This window comes from Anomalospiza imberbis, chromosome 25, assembly GCF_031753505.1.
Source record: "Anomalospiza imberbis isolate Cuckoo-Finch-1a 21T00152 chromosome 25, ASM3175350v1, whole genome shotgun sequence".
NCBI lineage: Eukaryota > Metazoa > Chordata > Aves > Passeriformes > Viduidae > Anomalospiza > Anomalospiza imberbis.
The window spans coordinates 5,669,818-5,691,599 of record NC_089705.1 but is presented as its reverse complement, the minus strand read 5'-3'; the positions used below and the strand labels follow the sequence as shown (position 1 = coordinate 5,691,599).

At 61.2% G+C, this 21,782-nt stretch overlaps 4 protein-coding genes across 4 annotated transcripts in view; 2 read left to right on the top strand and 2 right to left on the bottom strand.

Moving 5' to 3' along the window:
- The window catches only part of CAP1 (cyclase associated actin cytoskeleton regulatory protein 1), a 139,639-nt gene that overhangs the window by 16,834 nt on the left and 101,023 nt on the right, over positions 1-21,782 (bottom strand). The gene's annotated exons all lie outside the window — the stretch shown is intronic.
- Positions 1,095-10,219, bottom strand: MFSD2A (MFSD2 lysolipid transporter A, lysophospholipid). The gene is made up of 14 exons (XM_068172859.1): positions 10,074-10,219; positions 9,863-9,985; positions 9,226-9,350; positions 5,924-6,047; positions 5,710-5,788; positions 5,008-5,180; positions 4,809-4,899; positions 4,224-4,345; positions 3,899-3,982; positions 3,091-3,174; positions 2,691-2,803; positions 2,361-2,504; positions 2,011-2,187; positions 1,095-1,678 (listed from the first exon to the last, which is right to left on the bottom strand). The coding sequence occupies exons 1-14, from the start codon at positions 10,149-10,151 to the stop codon at positions 1,621-1,623; spliced, it is 1,575 nt and encodes a 524-aa protein (XP_068028960.1). The 5' UTR covers positions 10,152-10,219; the 3' UTR covers positions 1,095-1,620.
- Positions 9,820-21,782, top strand: part of NT5C1A (5'-nucleotidase, cytosolic IA) — a 54,916-nt gene continuing 42,953 nt past the window's right edge. Inside the window, exon 1 of the mRNA XM_068172868.1 lies at positions 9,820-9,824. The gene's annotated coding sequence lies outside the window, so the exon portion shown is untranslated. The remainder of the gene's footprint in view (positions 9,825-21,782) is intronic.
- MYCL (MYCL proto-oncogene, bHLH transcription factor) lies at positions 15,304-19,953 on the top strand. The gene is made up of 2 exons (XM_068172869.1): positions 15,304-15,936; positions 18,206-19,953. The coding sequence occupies exons 1-2, from the start codon at positions 15,432-15,434 to the stop codon at positions 18,769-18,771; spliced, it is 1,071 nt and encodes a 356-aa protein (XP_068028970.1). The 5' UTR covers positions 15,304-15,431; the 3' UTR covers positions 18,772-19,953.

Below are 21,782 nucleotides of genomic sequence, written 5' to 3'. Positions count from 1 at the left end.
TGGGAGAACTCCTGGCCAGGAGCAGTGCAGGGGTCAGAACATTCCCAACAACCCTGAGCTCTGTGTTGGCTGGAGCCTTCCTCCTCCTCTTGCAGAGGGTGCTCCTGACACCCACCTGTCCCACCACAGGGGCTGCAGAGAGCGCTGGCTTTGTCCCCCTGGTGTGTCCTGCCCTTGGGAGCTGCTTTTGAGCACAAAACCAGCTCCCATCCCATCCCATCCCATCCCATCCCATCCCATCCCATCCCATCCCATCCCATCCCATCCCATCCCTCTGCCTTCTTTCCCTGGCCACAGGGGCAGAGTGGGGCCCGCTGGAGCATTCCCAGCTGATCCCTCTGGCTATTTTTAAAGCCCATCCTCATTCCTGTCCTTTGTACCCAAATGTGGAACAAAGGATGAGCCACATCCATCCCCCCAAACCCCCCACTCTCAGCTCAGCCCTGGCCCTACCAACTTCTCAGTGTGACCAACAAAAGGCAGCAGCCCTGTCCCCTGCTGCAGCGGCCTTGGGGACAGAGCAGAGCCGGCACAGGCTGGGAATTCACCCCATCCATGGGGGTGGCTGCTTCCAGCCCCTTTTCTCCAGTTCCACTTGCTGCTGGAGGAGTTGGGGAGGGCAGGGCTGTCCCCCTTTCTGCTGCGGGAGCAGGGAATGCGAGAGGGGGGTATAAATATCCAGGGAGATTAGTGCCCCCCAGCACTCTGCCCCGGCAGCCAGTGTTGAGTGTCACCCACAGCCCACATTCCCTTTCTCTCCGCTCCCCAGCTGCCTCTCCTGTTTCCAGCCTCGAGTTCACCATCTCTGCTGGCAGCACTTTGATTTCATTCCTCCCTCCACCCCCTCCCTGTTCCCCTCTTGAAAAGGAGGAAATAATGGAGCCTTTGTTGGGTGGCTGCGACACAGGCACCGAGCAAGGAGCTGCACGGGGGCAAGGGGCTGAGCACAGCCTCCTGCCTGGATTATGGCATTCCTGCACCACGGCTCAGGAAAAGTCAATCCTGCACCCCGTGGTGTCTAAAGGGACCCAGGGCTTGCTGACAGCCGTGAAAAATCCCAGATGAGTGAAAAAAAAAACTCTTCACGCCCGCTACCGACTTCCCCCACTTTTATGTAAATTAATATTAACAGGTCCTCGGGTTTGGGCTCTGTACAGATATATACAAACAGGAAATGGCTCCATATTTACATCATTAAGTTAATTAGGCTCTGTAAAAAAAGCACAGGTCCCACATTAGTGCCCTCTGTAGAGACAGCAGAGGTGAGCTCACGTCCTGGGCGCGGGCACACTGACAGTGTAATGTACACTAACGATCACCCCCAGGCAGGGCACTGGGCACGGCTGATCCAGGCAAAACCATCCCAGTCCAGGCTTCCCTGCCCTCCAGAGCCCGGCAGGGAGAGTGCTTGTTCCTGGTGAGGCACCACCATGTGTGTAATGTACACTACCAGTGCTCTGTGGGCCCCGTGCAAGGCACGGGACGGGCACAGATCCCGAGTTCGAGGCAGTGGATGCTCCACACGGCTCCCCCAGCACCTCCAGTGGCCCCAGGCTGGGCCAGCCCGGAGGGGACGAGCCCCTGGGGAGCCCCAGTGTGAGCAGACATGCCCAGCCCGGGTCACACGATGCTGGCCAGTTCTGTGTTGTCCGACTCCGAGCTGCTGTTGCTCTCCTCCCTGGGGGAAAGAGTTGGGAATGAGGCATGGATTAATCTACAGGAGCAAGGTCTGCATCCCAGTAATATCTGCCTTAGGGAACAGGAGCTTCCAGAGGGATATCAGCACCTCGTGCAGCCCCCACACAAGCAGATGGGGCGGGTTCCTGCTGATCTCCCAACACTTCACACCATCCCTTTGGAAGCTGGGATTGGGAAAACAAGTCAGCCCTTTCCTCACGCCACCACCCACAAGTCCTGGAAGATTCCTGGACGAGTCCCAGTGTGTCCCAACCCGTCTGATCCTGCCCCCAAACACACCCCCACAGGCCATGTTTGCTGCCTGACACTCACCTTAAATCCTGCAGGGCTTTCTTGTTTTTGCTCCGCTTCTCCTCGTCGATGGGATACAGCTTGAACAGCAGCAGGCTCAGCAGGATCAGCCCCACGGGCACAGCAGACACCAGCATCTTCAGGGTGAAGTTCACCTGGCCAGGCTGGGAGCAGCCCCGGGTCTGGTACCCTGCGAAGCTGTGGGCAGAAAGGCACCTTCAGACAAAGGAGACAGGGTTTGCAGGGGCTGAACTGCTCCCTGCGGGGAGAGTTTTGGGGTAATAACCAGATTTAGAGCCCATCAGCCCCCTTCCAGAGGTTGGGAAGTGCCTCCCTCCTGGCCTCCCCTCAGCTCCCACGCAGGAACTCACTCCAGGCTGAGCGTGGAGATGCCCAGGGAGACCCCAGCAGTGAACTTGGTGAAGAAGACATAGAAGGAGAAGAAGATGGCTTCGTGGCCATGGGAGCTGGGGTGCTGCAGCTTGAAGTCATCGATGACATCTGGCAGCATGGACCTGTGCAGAGAGAGGGGTGGTGACCACCAGGACTGGCACAACAAAGCCCCCTCCTCTCTGCTGAGAGCATTTCCCTCAGGAGCCCCACCTGGGGCTGCAAACACTGCAAACAAACCCTTCTGGGGGGGGGGGGTTTAACCCCTCTGGCAGGCTCTGGAAGCCCCCTGCCCAGCCCCTCACACTCACCAGGGCAGGAGGAAGGCAGCTGCCACGCTGATGCCGGCGGCGACGGCCACGACGTAGGTGACAAAGAGGTTACTGTCCAGGACAACCACGGCGATGAGGAAGGGGATGGCAGACTGCAGAGGGGACAGACGCCAGGTTGGCATCCCCAGGGCCTGGCCTAGACCCCCTGGTTTTTCTCCCCTCCCACATATCCCGGCCCTCCAGGGAACCAGAGGTGCAGTGTCCCTCCCTGAGCCCCACGACACACCCAGGACAGCACAAACAGCAGCAGGAGGGACAGGCACCAAGCTGTCATCAGCAGCAGCTCCTGCCCAGCTCTGTGCTCTCCTGGGGGAACTCTGCTCATGCCATGTGGTAAAGACCATCCCCACATGCACCCCACACCTGAGGGCACACTCACTGAGATGCCCACGTAAACAGCTGTCTTCTTCCCAAAACGGGTCAGGAACCACTGCCAGAAGGGAATGGTCAAGGTGGCCGAGAGCTGTGGGAAGAGAAGGGACGTGGTGTTGGCTCTTGGCTGCTGGAAAGGCCCTCCCAGCAAGGAACGGCTCCTGGCAAGGCCTCCTCCCATCCCAATTCCAGCACCTGTGATTGCCACATGCTCCCGGGACTGGCACAAAGCCACACGTGGTGTGTGGGGCCACCTCCTCCCCCAGAGCAGAGCCCTGGCACCACACCTGCCCCGACAGAGGGAGGATCTGGCTCAATCCTCGGTGCTGGGAAGGGACCTGGTCTTGTCACTTGCCCAGAGTGTGGCCAGGAGCCAGGCTCTGCGGGCACCACGGCACCTTGGGCCTTTCCACCCCATTGAGGAGAGGGTGGGACGTGCTTCCAGGAATGAGGCAAGCTGCAAAGAGCTCTCAGGGAGCTGTTTTGCTCCATGTTCCTGGCAGTAAACACTGAGATCCTTTTCTCAAAGCAGGGAGGGGAGGGAGACAAGTGGCAGGATTTGGACAAAGGGCCCCCATGGCTCCTGGTGTCCCCCATCGTTGGCCTTGTTCACACAGGAACAAAGGCCCCGCTGTTCCTGCCAACCCACCCGGCCTTTGCGGGACATTTGGCAGCTTCTTCTCCCTCCCCTTGTCCCACGGGACCCCTGATCACTGTCCCCGTGTGCCTGTCCCTCCCCTCAGCCCATGCCAGCTCCCCCTGGACCCCACCACAGCTCCAGCCCCCCGAGGGCTGCAGGGCAGGGCCGTACCCACCATGATGGCCAGGAGAATGTTCTGGAACTCGTTGCGAAAGCCCAGCGTGTAGGTGCAGAAGAGGGCAAAGTTTCCCTCCAGCAGCTGTGGAAAAGGCAGGCAGGGCTCAGGGGGGGACAGCCAGCCACCCCGGGGGGACACGTCTGTCCTCACACGGCCGCACCCCCAGCGCGGGCAGGGGAAGAAAGCGGCCATTGACCGGGGGCACGGGGCCACATCCTCCGCCCGGGGCAGCTCCGGCTCATCCACCACGTGCTGCCAGCCCTGGGATCGTCCCCACAGCCACCCCCACTGCTGCTCCCTGTCCCCAGCCCTTCCCGCTCACCATGAAGGCCAGCGAGGTGAAGAGAAAGCCGGCGATGAGCTTGATGTAGGGCCCGTGGTTCATCACCAGCTTCAGCCCCTGGAAGAAGGAGACAGGCTCGTCCGACTGGAGCTCGGAGGACTCTGGGGAGCAGAGATCAGCCCAGCGTTAGAGCCCCCCCAGAACAGCACCCATGGGTGCCCCATGCCGCTGCTCAGCACCCTCCACAACCCCTGCCCACCCACAGCATCCCACCCAAAGGAGCCAGGGCAGCTCCTGCCCTCACCCGGGGGTCCCTCAGCCCCCAGGACAGGCAGGGAGAGGGAAGGACAGAGGTTTGGATATCACGTCCCCCCGGGATGCCCTGGTTGGCACTGGCAACCCTGGCCAGCCAAAGATGGGCGAGATAAAGGTTATCTAACAGACCTCAGAGGTGCTCTGGCCTCCTGCAGCACCTCCCCAGACCCAGAGCTCAGCTCCACCTGCCCCTCTCCTCGGGGAGACCCACAAATGAGGGGCCAAAAGCTCAGCCAGGCTCCAGGAGAGGAAGGAACAGCAGCATTTCCACAAGCATTCCCAAGCATCGCAGCCCCTCTCCAGCCTCACCTCTCCTCTCCCTCACACCCAGCAGCAGGATGAGGGCACAGAGGAGGTAGAGCCCCCCGATGACCCCCGCAGCGATCATGTAGGCGTTCCTCTGTGCAAGAGAGGGAGCAGCAGTCAGGGAAGGGACTCATCCCTGCAGTCAGGGAAGGGGCTCATCCCTGCCCTGAGGGCAGCACACATCAGGGGACCCCCAGCTTACGGTGTCTGTGAGAGAGCCGGTGTCGTGGGTCATGTTCAGCTCCTCCATGGCCACCGAGGAGTTGGTCAAGTCGAAGAAGAAGGGGCTCCCAACGCAGGGAGTGTCCACTTTGCCAACGATCTGGCCCTGGATGGCAGTGCCCAGCACGGTGCCCAGCACCTCCACGGTCATTCCTGGAGGGAGAGGCCATGCAGGGCTGAGCACAGCCCGTGCCCACAGCAGAGCATCCCCAGCTGGGATTCACTGCCCTTCCCGGGGAGAAACGAGCCAGCTGTGCTACAGCTGCCCCCAAATCCCCAAGGGATAAAGGGGAGGAAAAGGGGAGGAAAAGGGGAGGAAAAGGGGAGGAAAAGGGGAGGAAAAGGGGAGGAAAAGGGGAGGAAAAGGGGAGGAAAAGGGGAGGAAAAGGGGAGGAAAAGGGGAGGAAAAGGGGAGGAAAAGGGGAGGAAAAGGGGAGGAAAAGGGGAGGAAAAGGGGAGGAAAAGGGGAGGAAAAGGGGAGGAAAAGGGGAGGAAAAGGGGAGGAAAAGGGGAGGAAAAGGGGAGGAAAAGGGGAGGAAAAGGGGAGGAAAAGGGGAGGAAAAGGGGAGGAAAAGGGGAGGAAAAGGGGAGGAAAAGGGGAGGAAAAGGGGAGGAAAAGGGGAGGAAAAGGGGAGGAAAAGGGGAGGAAAAGGGGAGGAAAAGGGGGAGGGGCAGCTCTTACGGTAGGCAGTGGCCGAGTCCCGCTCGCTCTGCTCCCTGCTAATGAACATGGTCAGTGCTGAGTAAGGCACGTGGAAGCACTGCAATGGCACAAGGAGAATTGGCTCAGGGAGGATGCCACAGCCCAAGGGACCTGGGGCAGGGTGGTTTCTGCCCGTCTGTGCAGCTCAGGGATTGGCAGCCTCCATGCCAGGTGTGAGCAGAGCCTGACTCACCGTCACGAGGGTCTGGAAGGCACAGTAGAAGACAAGATACCACATCACTTGTCCTGTGGAGATGTCTGGCACAAACCAGATGAGGAAGTAGGAGATGATGGCGAAAGGGGTGGAGAACATGATCCTTTGAGAGAACAAAGTGTCAGCCTTGTGGGCACAGCCTGAGCAGCCCAGCTCTCCCTGCTTCCCCACATCCTGAGGGGCTTCAGGCATCTGGTCTGGGGGCTCCTGAGCTGCCCCAAGGCTGATCCAAACCAGCCTGGAGGCAGCAGCTCAGGTGTTACAGGGTCAGAGGAGCTGACTCAGAGTTCCAGGGAAGAGCTTTCCTTGCACTAACAGAGGTGTTTCCTTCCACATAAGCGATTGATCTGCTCTTGCCTTGGGCTTCCACCCCCAGTCCCAACCTCTCCCCTAGGCAGCACTGCTGTGTTCAGCAGGATGTAATCACCCCCCTCATGCTGGCAAGGGATGGGGAGCAGCTGGGGAACAGCCAGGCGGCTCAGCCGTGCTCCCCAGCAGCCAAAAACCTCTCACCGGCTTGGCTTTGCTGCCAAGGCCCCCCAAGCCCTGGTGCTGGGGTCAGCCCTGCTCTGCTGGCAGCAGTGGAGCAAATCAGAGGCCAGCAGCAGGCTGGCTCCTTCCTCCACCTCTGTCCAGCCTTCCAGAGCTGCGGGAGCAGGGACATGGGATGCAAAATGCAACAGAGGATCAGAGGGGACTGCTCAAGTGCTGGGCCTTGGCAGCAATTCCTGCAGGATCTGCCAGCAAGGACATCTGCCCTCTTCATGCCGTGGATCTCATAACCCCTGTCCTGCTGCAGGACAGCCAGGGCACAGCTCTGCCCCGCTCCAGCACCCCGGGGACACCACAGGCACCCAGAGCCCCCCATCACTCAGGGGAGGAGGGGAGAAAGGAGGAGGGAAGCGAGCCAGGTGTTGAGGTTAGACCCACATCTGTTCAGGAGATGGATTTTGCTGGGGATTTGTGAGCACCCTGAGCTCCACAAACACCAGGACAGAGGCTGTGAGGTCCTGGGGCAAGTCCAGCAGAACTGGACATGGGACAGAGCCACTCACGGCCCGGGCTGGCCCTCCCCTGCCAGGGTACAGCGAGATCTTTCCATCTGGGCTGACGTACAGGATGCCAAGCTTAAACTGAAAGTCGGGGAGGGAGCGGGGAGAGCGAGCAACAGAAATGGATGGAGAGCAGCGACAGAGGCTGCACAGGACCCAACACATGCACATTTTTCTGCACCAACGTCACCCCGCTGGGGAAGGAGGGGGGAGGAAAGCGCCGAGCAGCTCCAGCCCCTCCTCAGCCCCTCCTCTCTGCCGCTTATCTGCGCGCCCATACGCGGAGCCGAGAGAAACGCGGAGCCAAATGTTGAATGAAACCACCGGAACAGAACAGCGTCACGCTCTCGCCATCGCATGAGCGTCAGATGTGCCAATTCCCCCCAGCATCGGGCAGCTGAGCCTCGGCCAGGGCTGACCACAGCTCCTGGCAGGCAGGAGTGACTGAGAGTAACCCCTGACCCAGGGCGAGGTGATTAAGGAGCACGGAGGCGGCTGTGACGTGCCCCGGGCTCATTGGCCTCGCTGGATGGTGTGTTCCTTTGTGCACACCCCTTCCCAGCCGGCTTGAGCTGCTGGCAAAAGGCTGCTGCCCCCGGAGGAGGTCAAAGCCAGGGGTTTCTCACTCACAGACACCTCAAGGAAAAGTTCAGTCAGCGGGAAGTCCGCTGTGGTCAAGGAAATGCGGATCCCAGCTCAGAGATGGGGACAGAGTGACGTCCACGAGGCTGGTGGGAAAGGAGGAAGCAGACAGTGGATGAGCTGGTGGAAGGAAATGAGCCAAAAAGGTGTTTCAAAAAGAGATGACTGAAAGGGGTGGTCCTCAGGGAAGGTGTCCTCTCCCTTCCGAGGAACTGGAACAGCCACAAGCTTTGTGCTGGAGCCAGCTGGGCTCGGTCCCAGGGATCAGCCCAGCAACAAACCCTCACACACGGCGGGGTCACCTCACAGGTGTTGAGGGTTGGGGTCAGGCAGCAGCCTTGAGACCACCCCAGTGCCTGCAGCTCCTGCCTTTGCACGCAGGGAAACTGAGGCAGCGCCAGCAGCAACACCGGCCTGGGGCTGCGCAGCCCCGCAGAGCCAAAAAAAACTGGGTTTAAGAGGTTTAAAATCAGCTCGACTCCATCCAAATTGGGCTCAGCGGGCAGCCCTTGAGCCGCGCACAATAGCAGCGAGCTGCGGCTGCCCCGGCGCTGCCGAGGGGCCCAGCACGAGCAGAAACTCTGGCTAATTTTAACGAAGCGGGAGCTGCTCGGAGGAATGCGGCCACTTCAGTCCCACCCCCTGCCTGGAGATTAGGGCGAGCGGAGCCATCCCCGTGGCCGTCCCACACAGCCCTGCCGCACGCCCCGCGCTAATCTCCGGACCCCAGACCCTGCTGCAGGCAGGGAGAAGCTATTTCAGGCCACGTGTGTGTGTGTGTGGAGCCTGCCTTCAACAACTGCCTGCTGCTGCTGCTGCCCTGAGCTATTCCGGGAAAGCCAGGAAGCAGAGGGTATAATTCTGTGGGGGAAAGCACTGCGTCCCTCCAGCTCCGCTCCCCCCACGCCCACCCTGTCTGTATTCCAGCCATCCCACAGGCGCACGAGGTTATTTTAGCCACCCCGTCCGCACTCAGGCATTAATGCTGCACATCCCGTGCAGGAACAGGTGCTCAGGGGTGTCCTAAGCCTGCCCCGGGTGCAGGCACGAGCCATTTCAGGGCTCACAAAGCCCACCCCATCCGCTCCCGAGGGCGGAGGCAGCACCCGTGTGCAGACACCCAGATCCAGGACAGCTGTTTCCCTGCCCAGGGAGCATCCTCGTGACTGTCAGCCAGCGCTTCCACCACCACAGATCTGCCCCACACACACCCCCGACCCTCCTCCCTGTGGCTGTGATGCCACCTGCTCTGGCTGTCACCACGGCCCTGCCACCAGCCAGGGCTCTGCAGCCACCACAGGAACAAAGTCCACCATCGCTGGCAGGGACGTTGGAGTTTGCAGGTGCAGTGACATTGAGGTCAGCCAGGCCCAGCTTGGGAACAGCAAAAGCAACAGGCACAAACTTGAGGCCACCCAGCTGTTGGTGGCACCTGGGGCTTTTTGGAGCTCTTGACACCACACCTGGGTGAGCCAGGGCATCAGCACATCCTGCCCTGCCCGCCTCATGCCAGGGGACACCCAAAGCTGACTGGAAGAGCTGTGCCACATCAGGCAGGGAATGCAGGGTGCTACCAGCAGCTCTTACCAGGGCATCAGGCGGCCAAAGCGGGTCCAGGAGGTTTTGCTGATGAAGAATCCCACCATGGGGTCTGTGATGGCATCCCACACTCGTCCAGCAAATAGGATGATGGAGGCATAGAACGCGTCCACCTGCAGGAGGAAGAACTTGTGTCAGGAAATGCAAACCCCCGGCGCTCCCAGCCACCCTTCCTGAGCCCCTCAGGACCATCCCAACCCTACCTGCTGTGACCCCACAACCATTTAGGAGCAGTCCCTCGGTCTCTCCCCCTCGTTCAGAGGGATTTGAAGCTCCCAGTACTTCCGAGCGCTGCCCCACCATGGAATTCCCACACCTCAGAGTCCCCACATCCAGCACAAGGGAGCCCAGGGGCTCTTCTCCCATAGTTTCCTTCCCTCCGTGTTCCACACCGACCCAGCACGCTGAGGGTCTGTAGGACCGGTCCTGTGCTTCCCAAAAACAGCCAGCACGACCCCGCTTTGTCCCGCACAACCCGCGTGGGACCGGCCCGGGGGAAAGCCGCAGCCCCCGGGGGTCGGGGCACTGCCAAGCCCCGCGCAGCTCCATCCCCCGGGCAAAGCGGCACCGGGAGCTCCGGGACGCGCAGCCCCACCGCCAATCCCGCCCCCCGGCCCGGCCGTACCTGCGCCACGTCCAGGAGGTAGATCTGGAGGAAGAAGCCGAGGGCGCAGCCCGTGATCTGGTACGGAGCCCCGCCGACGGCGTAGCACAGCTTGCTGCACACCGACAGCCGCTCGCGGCTCTCCTGCGACCGGGATGGGCGTTAGCGACCCCGGGAAGCGCCCCCCGCCCCGAACCGGCCCGGACCCCCCTCCGCGTGCCCCGGGGCTCACCTTGCGGCGGTGCTGGCGGAGCGCGGGCGGCAGGAGCCCCCCGGCCCCGGCCCGCTCCGCGCCGCCGCCCCCGGCCATGCCGTGCGCGATGAATGGGCCGAGCCGCCGCCGCTCGCCCTTGTACCGGGAGACCCGCCCCGAGCTGGGCCGCACCGCCCCCAGCCGCCTCCTCCTCCTCCTCCTCCTCCTTCCCTCCTTCTGGCCCGGCCCTTCCCCCCGACGCCGCTCTCCCTGCGTCCCGGTGCTTTCCTCACCTCTTCTCTGTCCCACTTCCCTCCATTCTTCATCCCTCAGCCCTCCACTCCATCCCTGCCCTCCATCCCAGCCCTTCATCGCTCAGAATCGCAGAACGGTTGGGGTTGGAAGGGGCCTTACAGCCCATCTCATGCCACCTCCCTGCCACCTCCCACCCGGGTTGCTCTGAGCCCCGTCCTCCCTGGCCTTGAGCACTTCCAGGAATGGAGCATCCAGCACCTCTCTGGGCAACCAGTGCCCCACCGCCCTCATCGTTAAAAACTTTATATTTCACCGAAATCTCTCCTCTTTCCATTTAAAGCATCACCCCGTGTCCTGTCACCACAGGCCCTGCTAAAAAGGATGCAGGGGACACTCGCAGTGTCCCCCTCGCTGGATGGCCACATGGACCTCGATCCCAGCCCCTCTCAGCTGCTCCCGCTGCTGTTTGGCCACGTGAGCACACCCAGACCTGTATCAGTGTCCTGTCACCGCAGTGACAGCCACCAGCTGCCCTTGGCTCAGGCCACCAGGGTTCAAAGATTGCCCTGAGATGAGGCTGTGGAGCAGGGCTGTGCCAAAGGGGCCAGCGTGGCACCAGTGCCATGCCCTGGGTGCCACCTGGAGCTGGGCGTGGGGGTGGGAACAGGCAGGGAGGACAGGACCTGGGATGCAGCAGAACCTGAGAAGTGAGCAGGGTGGGTGGCCCAGCAGCTCCAGGCACTCCCAGTTTTCGGGAGCACCGAGCTGGTGTCACCACTGACTCACAGTTTCTGGCCCCTCATACACCTGCAGTGGGTTCTCCTGGCACTGCCTTGTGTCACCGGGATGCCACCCCCTGGGGATGGGGGCCTGTGTGAGGCTTCAGGGTGTCCAAATCAGTGACACAAAATACCTCAAAACAAGAGAGGAGTGAGTGGATAAAGTCTCCCTTCTCAGGGAAAATCTCTTGCCCAGGAGCAGAGGGGACTCCTGTGGTGGCACTTGACCATGCTCTAGGGACCAGACTCCCCACCGTGTGTGACCCCAGCACCATTAACTCTGTTCCCTTTGTCCCGGGGGCTCCTTAGCTCCCGGGAATGCTTTTGGCGTTCCTGTCCTTGAGCAGAGCTGCCTCCTGGGCAAACAGAGCTTTAGGGGAACAAAGAGAGGCCTTTGAGACCGAGATTGTGCAGAAAGACCACAGATAGGGGAACCCAGCCCTGCATATGAAGAGGAGAAGTAGACAGACCGGGATTTCCCTGGATTAGGAGGATTTTCTCCCCCAGATCTGGTATTGCAAAATTTCCGTTGGGGGATTTGAGCCCTTCCCCCCCAGCAGATGCTCTGGGGGATCTTCATGGTGATGAATGACCCACCGAGGGCTGATCCCAGCGGGAATGTCCATGCAGCAGCTCCTGCCAAGCCTGGGGACTCTGGGGACCCACAGGTGGCTGGGGTTGGGCCACTCACAGGGTTACCCTTGTCACCAGAACCACTTCAGTGACACTACACCAGCCTGGCCTCTACATGTCCCAGCTGGGGACACCACTGGGGCCTGTTGGGGGATGGGACCCAAATGCTGGCCCTGGGGACATGGAAGGATGGGGACTCCAGTGCAGGATGCCACCCCTCCTGCCACCCACACCTCCCACTGTCACACATCCGGCACAGCCTGGAGCGGGTTCTGAGCAAGTGTGAGAGCACCCGAAACCAGACAGCCCTGCCTGGCTGGGCCAGCCCCGACAGGGAGCGTGGGCTTGGGGGCAAACAGCAGAGAGGTGATCCCAGAGCTTCTGGGGGGCCACAGACCTGCCTGAGCGTGGGGATAGCGCTGCCTGACAGCGCAGAGCTTCTCCAGGGCTCAGGGCACCTCCTGCTGTCGGGCAGGGAGTGACAGTGACAAAACGAGTGGAGGGAGTGAGGAGGCAGCAGGGCAGGAACCGGGGGTGCGTTTTCCTCTCCTTTTCTCTGCACTCTCAGAGTGGGTGGCTGCACGCCCAAGGAGCTGGGGCTGGCGTGACCCCGGGGCTGTGGGCACTGTCCCCCTCCCTGTCAGGCTGGGCAGCTTTTAGTGCTGTTCCTGCAGCCCAAAGGGGTTTGGGATGGCATTCTGCAAACCTCCAGCCAGACTCTGTGCCTGCTGCCCAACAGCTTCTTGGGGACAAAGGGGACTCGTTGCAGGGTTACACGTGGCATGTCATAAGGCAGAGGGGGATGAGATAGGGCCAGGATGCTTTGGCACAGCCTCTGCTCCCTCTCTGAGCATCCAAGGCTCCCATGGGCATGGCAGAATGGCTCGAAGGCTGCGGTGGGATGGGGACAGCCAGAGGCAGAGCCCAGGACACCCCTGAGACACCTGCCAGGCTCCGGGGGCGGCCGCCCACTGTGGGGAAGCGCTCCAGGATCTGGAGCTTCAAAGCCCAGCCCTGCTGGAAGTGGGGATCCAAAGGGCACAGGGCCACCAGAAGCTGCCCTTACATCATGTGTGGAGCCGTGCCAACTGCCAGCAGGGCCACGGCAGCTCCCGTGGGGCTGTGCCAGCACCGGGGGCACGCACTCGGCGCTGGCTGGGGACCTGTGCCAGCACCCTGCAGCTTTGGGGCATGGCCAGGGTTATCCTGTCCCTCTGTCGCTGTCACCGCAGCCCCCGGGGCAGTCACCCACCCTGTTTGCACAGTCGGTGGCTCTCGGGTGCTGTTTGCCCAGCGCCTGGAGAGGCCGGAATCAAAGAGCTGCGCGGCCTCCCCGGTGCTGCTGCTGCACCTTCAAAGCATCCGGAGCCCCTTGGAGCCCGGACAAGCTCCTGCCTCGCCTCGCCCTGGGAAAAGCTGTCCCAGAGACCACGGGGAGGAAGGAAAGAAGGGCGAAAGGAGACGTGGCCGGGCGCTGTAGGCTGGAGGAGGGCGTGCTCCTGTTGGAACAGGCGGCTGGGGGCAGTGCCAGCCGTGTCCCCAGCCATGGCCACTTGTCACTGCAGGTGCTGGGACAGCGCAAAGCGGTGTGGCAGCTCGGTCTCTGCCCTCAGTGCAGGGCGATTTGTTTCCTAAAGGGGAAGAGAGGGCTTCACCCGTGCTTCCCAGGGAAGGAGAGGGACACGCCGGGACACACAGGGACATGTCACCCTCTTGGGGACCGCGGGACAGCCGCCAGCCCAGCGCCCGCTCCCAGCCCTGCTCCTCTGCTTGCCCGGTGCCCGCTGGCAATGGGGAAACTGAGGCACGGAGTGATGGGCAGCGCTGTCCCCCGGGCGGGAGGTGCCCGGTGCGGTGTCACCCGCGCGTCCCCGTCCCCGCTGCCCACGGACGCTGCTCCCGGGGCCCAGCAGGTGGCGCCCCGCGCCCGCCGGTGGCGGCGGACGGGGACCGGGACCGGGGGGAGCTGTGCTGGACCGGACCGGGCTGAACTGGGCTTGTCTGTACTGGGCTACACTGGACTGACTGCACTGGCCTTTACTGGGCTGTGCTGGTCCATGAAGAGCATTGCAGCGCTGGGCTGCACTGGGCTGCACTGGGCTGCACTGGGCTGTATTGGGCTGTACTGGTCCCTGGACTGGGCTGTACTGGTCCCTGCACTGGGCTGCACTGGTCCCTGCACTGGGCTGCACTGGGTTGCACTGGTCCCTGGACTGGGCTGCACTGGGTTGTACTGGGCTGCACTGGGCTGCACTGGTCCCTGGACTGGGCTGCACTGGGCTGCACTGGGCTGCACTGGTCCCTGGACTGGGCTGTACTGGGCTGTACTGGTCCCTGGACTGGGCTGCACTGGGCTGTACTGGTCCCTGGACTGGGCTGCACTGGGCTGCACTGGGCTGCACTGGTCCCTGCACTGGGCTGCACTGGTCCCTGCACTGGTCCCTGCACTGGGACAGTTTCCTCCCTCCAGGGCCGCTGCTGCACCCCGGGCACCAGCTCCCAGTCCCCCCAGGGCTGCCGGCTGGGGCAGACCCCGTGGCCTCATCCACACCGAGTGAAGAAAGGAGGGTGCTGGGGCTGAAGTGGGTTCACACACACTGTGAGGGGAATCTGTTGCTTCAGGATGGACTTTGTACCTCTGTGTGTGTGTGTGTGTAACAATGAAGTGCAGGAGGGAAAGCCCTACTGTGTTTTCACATCATTTATTGCCCTTTCTAAGTGGAACTTGCTGTTGGAGAGATGCAGCATCCTGTGCTGCATGGACAAAATGCTGCTGGTGGGAGCTGTGTGTGTCCCAGACACCCCAACTTCCCTCCAGCCCATCGCTCCTGACATCCCCAGGGGCTCCCAACCCTTCCACGGCCCTTCCCGTGTGCACAGACCTTGTTCCTCATGAGCACTGTGTCCCCCAGCTCTGTTTTTCTGGTGTCCCCACGGCCCCTCCTTGTTTCAGCTGGCTTTTTGCTGGAGTTGGTGGCTTTCAGGGGGGAAATGCTCCCAGCTGGGCCTGTGAGGGCTTTTGGGAAGGAGTGGGGATGTCTCTGGGTGGCATCCAGGGTGGCACCCTGAGCTGGACACAAACACGAAGTGACCCCACTGCTGCCCAGTGCCGGGGCCACTCTCCTGCCCGTGGTGTCAGCGTGGGTGTGAGCTGGGCAGCCCAACAGGAGCTGGGGTGACAGCCCAGCAGAGGAGAGGGAGCCCTCAAAAACCATCTGGCAGCAGATGATGCTCCTCGTGTCTTGTCCCCTGTTCTCCAGTTGCCGTTGCGTTCGTCCCCAGCCTGGTGGCACAGCTGCGTGTCCCTCCTCAGTGCTTGCAGAGAGGGGGACCCCCCAAACCCTGCCCCTCCCGTGGGGGCTAAGGACGGCGCTGGGAGCCCCCGGGGGCAGCGAGGAGCCCCCAGCCCAGCGCACGGGGTGGCTGCTGGTCCAGAACGCCGTGAGCATCCCCGGTAGCGACATCGGGGACCCTCGGGGGGGCGGCGCACCCCCCTCACCGTATCCACCCGGGGGGCGGGGCACCTAGCAGGACCACGCCCCTTATGCAAATCATCGCGCGGCGATTGGCGGGGGCGGGCTCCGCGGCCGGGCTATAAGAGCCGGGGAACAATGCGCCCTCGGTCCCGGCTCGGGGGCTGGCGCCGGGGTGGGGGTCCCCCCTCATCCCTGGGGCTGCCCCTCTCCCGAGTGCCCGTTCTTGTCTCGGCCGCCCCCTTCCCCGTGCCGAGATGGAGTTTGACTCGTACCAGCACTACTTCTACGATCACGACGCCCAGGAGGATTTCCACCGCTCCACGGCGCCCAGCGAGGACATCTGGAAGAAGTTCGAGCTGGTCCCCACGCCCCCGCTGTCCCCGCTGGGCACCCCCGGGGACAAGGGGGGCTGCTCGGCGGCGGAGGAGCGCCCGGGATGGCTCTCCCGGTACTGCCTCGCCGGGGAAGAGCCGGAGTATCTCATAGGGACGGGGCAGATCTTCGGGAACCTGAGCGCTTTCATCCTCAAGGATTGCATGTGGAGCGGTTTTTCGGCGCGGGAGAGACTGGAGAAGGCGATGACAGAGAAACTTTCCACGGGCACGCAGAGAGCCACCCCGCACAAACCGTCCTTCGCGCAGGATTTTGGGTTCAGCAGCTCCGTCAGCGAGTGCGTGGATCCCGCTGCCGTGTTCCTTTGCCCGCTGGCCGAGAGCAAGATCCCCGCATCCTCGGGATCCGAGGGCCAGAGCGATTCCGGTAAGGGATGGAGCCGCTCCGCCGCCGAGCTGCCAGCTGCCCCCAGCCTGGCTGGAGCCCGGCGTGGGGAACACGCGTGTCCACACATGTGTGTGCAGGGAGCCTCCCAGCCGGGCTGCGCCTTTGTTGAGACTCCAAGCAAGCCCCGGTCCCGGCCCCACGAACAAAGCGGGCTGGGCTGTTCCCCTTTCCCGCGGGGTTTCTGCTCGGGAAGCCCCTATCCCTCTCGGGAGGGTGCGTGGGGCTCCCTCCGGCTGTTGCGTGGGACTCTGGTGGTCCCTTTCCCTCCTCCCGGCCCCACGCAAACCTCGTGGGAAGGTTGAAGGGCAAGTTTGCAGCTCACCGTGCGAAGTTTGGGGGTTTGAGCGCTGCACCGCGCTCTGCCGCCGGCTCGCGAATTCGGCTGCTCCCCGTTCTTCCTCCCACGGCCCACCCGGGACGGGCTTCCCTCGGGACAAAAGGCAAAATATGCCCTGGGGGCAGCAGGTTTGGGATCAGCGGCGTGTCCCCCGAGGCGCTGGCTCTGTAGGACGGGCAGGAACAGCCGCCCCGGCTGTGGCGCGTCCCAGCCCAGCCGCGGGGCACGTCTGCCTGTCCCGCGTGGGGTGTGTGCGGGTGTTTGGACGGGGATACCGCCGACACCCCCCAGCCAAGGGCAGAGTGGTGCCGCTGCCCCGCATCTCTCCAGTCTCACGCCGATTTTCGGTGTTTTTTGCAAACACCCTGCGGCTCTGCAAACACCCCCCCCGCCCCGTAGCCCCGCCGGGGCCCGTGCGTTTCTTCCCTCGCTCCGGCGGAGGCCGGGCTGACTCCACTGCCGTGGGAGCGCTGACGCGGTGCCGTGACCCCGTTAATAAATCTGCCGGTGGCCGCCACCTGCGCCGGTGAGTCACGGCGCGGGGCTTAATGCCATTAGTAGCCCGGGGACTGTAAGCCAGGTCGCGGGCGTTAAGAGGCTTAACACAAATATGCGGGGGCCGCGGGGATGCCGGTGGGGTCCCGGTGCCGCGGGGGTCCCGGAGGGGTCCGGCCGCGCCACGTGGGCGCCGAACAAAAAGCAACAGATTGCAAACAATGAGAGGGGCGGCCCTGATGGACAGGAGCACGGACCAATGGGATGGCAGAACAGCCGGCCGGCCCCGTGGGACAGCCAATGGGCGCCTGCGGGAGGCGGGGCTAGGCGGTTTTTATTGAGTTTTTATTGAGGAGCGTGTGCGGGGCTGAGGCCGCGCGGGCTGTGACCCTGATGGATGAGCGGCCACGAGCTCCAGCATCGGGGGGAATTCGGGCTTCCTGGGCCGACCCCCAAAGCCTGGAGGGTTTGGGGTGTCGGCTGGGGCCGCTATCAGAAGCCCACCACTTGCCCCCTCAGGCCACCCCAGGCCCACGATGCTGGTGGGGTTTGAGCATCTCGAGGGACCTTTAGCAAGTGGCTGTGTTTCCTTCCAAAGCTTAGGGAAAAGTTGGCGGCCCGTCCCCTAAAGTGAGAGCGATAGTGGTGGATGTGTCTGTAGCCTGCTCTCCTCGCTGTCCCCAAAGCCAGCTCCCTGCCACTGGGCTTTGCTGGGATGGGACAACCGCAGTGCCAACAGGCAGAATGGTGTCAATTATGCTTTATTTAGGTCTTTCTGTTCCTGGGCTTGAGATGCCTTTGAGGTGCAGAGACTGCTGTAGGGACCTCTTCACCTCTCCCTCCCTCCCTGCACAGTGGGGGATTGTCCCCTCTGTCCCCGGGAAGCCGGGGCTGAATGGGCTTTATCACTTGTGAAAAGTAACAAGTCACCGAGGTGGGAAGCTGCAGCCAAGGGGAACAAAGGGTACTTCTGCCCTTGTATCCCTCATTTACAATTCCAATGGGCCATGAAAGCACCCGACCGGGATGAACTTTGGAACTGGGCTGTCCCAGCATCCTGCTCCTCCAGTTCTCCCCCACCTCGCGGGAGCGCTCGGTGTTTCTTTCCTGATGATCCTTTATGATGAACACATGTTGCTCCTGGTGCTGAAGTGAGGCGGAAGTAAAGCCTCCCAGTCCATTTTTGGGGGACCAGGCACATGAAACAGGGAGGGAATTCCACTCCTTCCCACGTGATGGTATTGAAGGGGCACTTAAATCACTCAATCCCTTCTGGAGGTCGCAGAGTTCGCAGTGCACGAGCAATCTTTAGTGGGGACGTTTTCCAGGGAGCTGTGGGGACCCCCAGAAAGTGACAAAGGGTGACTGGGCATTCCCGGCTGATGGGAATTTGTTCTTTCTTTTCCACGAGAGCAGAAGGTGAAGAGATCGACGTGGTGACCGTGGACAAGAGGCAATCTCTCGGCCTGAGGAAGCCGGTCACCATCACGCTCCGTGCCGACCCCCTGGACCCCTGCATGAAGCGCTTCCACATCTCCGTCCACCAGCAGCAGCACAACTACGCCGCCCGCTCGCCGCCGGACTCCTGTCCCCCGCCCGAGTCACCCCAGCAGGACCAGGAGGAGGACGAGCCCCCCAGCGCTGTGGAGCCGGCCCCTGCCGTGACCCTGCCTGAGCCTGGCTTGCCAAAACCCAGCAGCAACCCCGGCTCGGACAGCGAGGACGTGGCCAAGAGGAAAAACCACAACTACCTGGAGCGCAAGCGGCGCAACGACCTGCGCTCGCGCTTCCTGGCCCTGCGGGACCAGGTGCCCGGGCTCGCCAGCTGCCCCAAGACCCCCAAAGTGGTGATCCTGAGCAAATCCTCCGAGTACCTGCAGTCCCTCATCAGCGCCGAGAGGAGGATGGCGGCCGAGAAGCGGCAGCTGCAGCTGCGCCAGACCCAGCTGCTCAAACGGATTGCTCACCTTAAGGGGCACTAGCAGCCGGTGTGCCCCCCACCCTGGTCCCCACAAACCCCCAGCTCCTTCTCAATTTGCACATTTTTTTTTTTTTTTTTTTTTTTTTTTTGGTTCCTTGTTGAACTGTTGGCACCGGGGGCTGGAGCATGTGGCAGTGGCTGTGGGAATGGGTCCACAGCAGAGACCCCAACAGCATCACCTACCTGGGGTTGGTTCCTGGCACTGGGTATTCCAAAATTTCCCTTGTCCCGGCTGTGAAGCTTCCTCAGTGACTGCTCCAGTTCAAGAGCTCAGATTTATTGCCCCTCCCCAGCAGCCCCTGCACCCCTCTCTGCCATTTGCCACCAACAGCGTCGCTGGGATCTACCCCTGGGCATCCACCTCACCCTAAAAATCCCAAGCAACCACGTCAGCCTTGGCTCACCTCTGGATAGATCCCATGGAGGTGGTGATGGCAGGATGTGCCTCTCTCTGGGATGAACAGCACCCCATGGGCAATCCCCTTGCTCGGCTGGACCGTACCTCACTTCCTCGTGTCACTTCATGCAGTAGCTGGTCCTGGATTTTATGTTCTAGAAACTGCTGCTGTAACTGCAAGTCTTATACTGGAGCCTGTGTTTTTATACTGTATTTTTGTACCACTTTTTGAGAAGTATTGGTAAAGAGTTTGCTTTTTTATATATATATATAAAAATATATAAAAACTTTTTTTTTTTAAGGGGAATTTCCTGCTGTGGGGGAGGGCTCAGTCCTGCTGCACTTTAGGGAGATCAGGAAGGGGCTGGCTCCTGCTGGACCCTTGAGCTGAGTCCTCGCAGAGGCCATTCATCCCCTTGCAGCTCTCCAAACCGCCCATTTGCAATAACAGGGAATTTTATCCCTTTTCCCATCCTTGTGACCCCTTTTCCCCACCCTTCTGGGTTCTCCTTCACCAGCAGCCACTTAAAATCCCCAGCGAAGCTTTGGGCTTTGCAGGGGGCTGCTCTGCCTTCCCTGTCTGTGCCCTCCTGCTGCCCAGTCTGTGGTAGGGGTGTGTGGGTGGCAGAGTCCCCTGTCCCCTCCCAGGGGTGCTGGCAGGGGTGGTCCCACAGGATGGCACCCTGGGGTCCCTGCTGACCTGCTGAGAACCGTTAGAGTTAACACTGGTTGGATTTAGCACTTTCTTCATTACCTCATACTTCATAAATAAATAAGTTTGCAACAGCCCGGGTTGGCTTTTTCCATGCAGTTGGCTGTGGGTTTCCATGCATCACCTTGGTGCTCCTGGGGGGGCTGCTCTGGGTTTTGGGGTATCCTGGGCATGAGTAAAAATTAATTAATTAATCTATTTTGCCCCAGGGCTCAGCTGCACCGAGACTGAGCTCTTTGTCCCGGTTTTCTCCCAGTGCTCAAAGTGGTGGTGGTGGGGCCAGGGAAATGAATCACCTGGATTATTTTTCCTCCTTATAAGTGGTTTTAGTGGCAAGGAAGGGCAGAGAGCCCAGGCTGGGCTGGGAGAAGGCTTTGATGTAACTGTAAACCCCCCTAATGGGGTTTTGGGGCAGGGGGCGTGGGGTGATCGCTGCCCCACAGGTCAGGGGCTGTGTCTGGCAGTAACCCTATAGGGAGGGGGGAATGCAATCCACTGGCTTCCGGAGAGCTCCACAGCCCAGATCTGCCAAGCGGATGAAATGATAGATACGTGTGTTCTCCCTGCTGCCCCCAAACCTGACACGTTTGGGTTTCCTTTGTCCTGGCAGCAAAAGTCGCACTCTAAATGCAGGAGGGATGTGGGATTGTGTTACTGCTGAGGAGTCAGGAGCCAGGAGCTGCTGCTGGAGCCTCGGTCACCCGGGAGAAACCAGCCTTAAACAGCAACGGCGGCACACAGAAGCCCGTAAACACCCATCCCCTTCGGTTCCAGCAGCGTTTCACGCTCTGTGTTGCATCACACGCTGTCACAGCCTTTCAGAGCTGCATTAAAAGGTGCTCCCATGACCCACAGCTTAACAGGGAGCGGGGTGACCTAAATCTGACACCTCGCCCATGCGCAGGAGACACAGCCCAGATGTACCAGCCCCTCAAACCGTTGTTTTTGTTGTGGTTTTGTGACGCTCACCCTCGCAGTCTGCTGTCTTTTCTCAGCTCAAGGTGACCCTCCCGAGAAGGTTTTTAGCAAATTGGGTTTTTTTCTTTTTGTGCTGAAGGAAGTTTAAAACATTTAATTATCTTTCTTGGAAGTGATGAGCAGATCCACGGACTGAACTGAGACCGTCACCAGTGGGAGATGTCCCCAAAGCCCAAATGAAACTGAAGAACTGAGTTGCAGCTTGTAAACACCTTTGAGTTCTCCTGCCCAAAGCCTGCATTCATATGTATCTACCTGAAACTTCCCTGGTTACTGGAGCACGTGTCTCCTCTCATATTGTCATGGTCAGGATGAGGGAAGGAGACTGACAGTGCTCTGAAGTGAAGAAAATAAGCACACAGGGCTTTCCTTCTCGCTTGTTCAGCACTGCAATTTGTGAGTGTCAGCTGCAATCATCACAAGTCGGCACTGCCAGGGCCTGAATTAGATTATTTTTAATACACCCTGCTCTTTGCTGTACCCCCCAAACCACTTCTGCTTGCCCACCACATCTTCCCTCCCGTCCCTACACTGGCCCGGGGGTGTTGTGGGCACGATGCCGCCTTCACGCCTGGGCTGGCAAATTTTTAGGACAGTTTCCCGAGGCGGCGATAATCCCTTCCCTGCCGAGGGGGGCCGGCTGCCCGCACCCCCCTGGCCCGCAGCCTCCCTCTCCCTGTTGCCATGGCGAGGGATGTGTGTTGCCAGGGAGAGCAGCACCGCGGAGGTGCCATGGCAACGGCCTCCCCTTTTCCCTCCCCTCTGTTGCCACGGAGACAGCGGCCCGCTCCCCATCTCCTCCTGTTGCCGTGGCGATGGGAAGGACCAGCCTCGGTGGAAGCTGCGGTCGCCACGGTGACACGCTCCTCTCCGTTGCTATGGCAGCAGCCCCGCGCATCATCCTACTCTGCCCCGTTGCTATGGC

Coding starts and splice junctions, on each gene's coding strand:
- MFSD2A (XM_068172859.1), bottom strand. CDS start 10,151: ATGGCCGGGGGCGGCGGCGCGGAGCGGGCCGGGGCCGGGGGGCTCCTG. Junction 9,986..10,073: donor TCCGCCAGCACCGCCGCAAG/GTGAGCCCCGGG, acceptor TCCCGGTCGCAG/GAGAGCCGCGAGCGGCTGTC. Junction 5,181..5,709: donor GGACTCGGCCACTGCCTACC/GTAAGAGCTGCC, acceptor CTCTCCCTCCAG/GAATGACCGTGGAGGTGCTG.
- MYCL (XM_068172869.1), top strand. CDS start 15,432: ATGGAGTTTGACTCGTACCAGCACTACTTCTACGATCACGACGCCCAG. Junction 15,937..18,205: donor CGAGGGCCAGAGCGATTCCG/GTAAGGGATGGA, acceptor CCACGAGAGCAG/AAGGTGAAGAGATCGACGTG.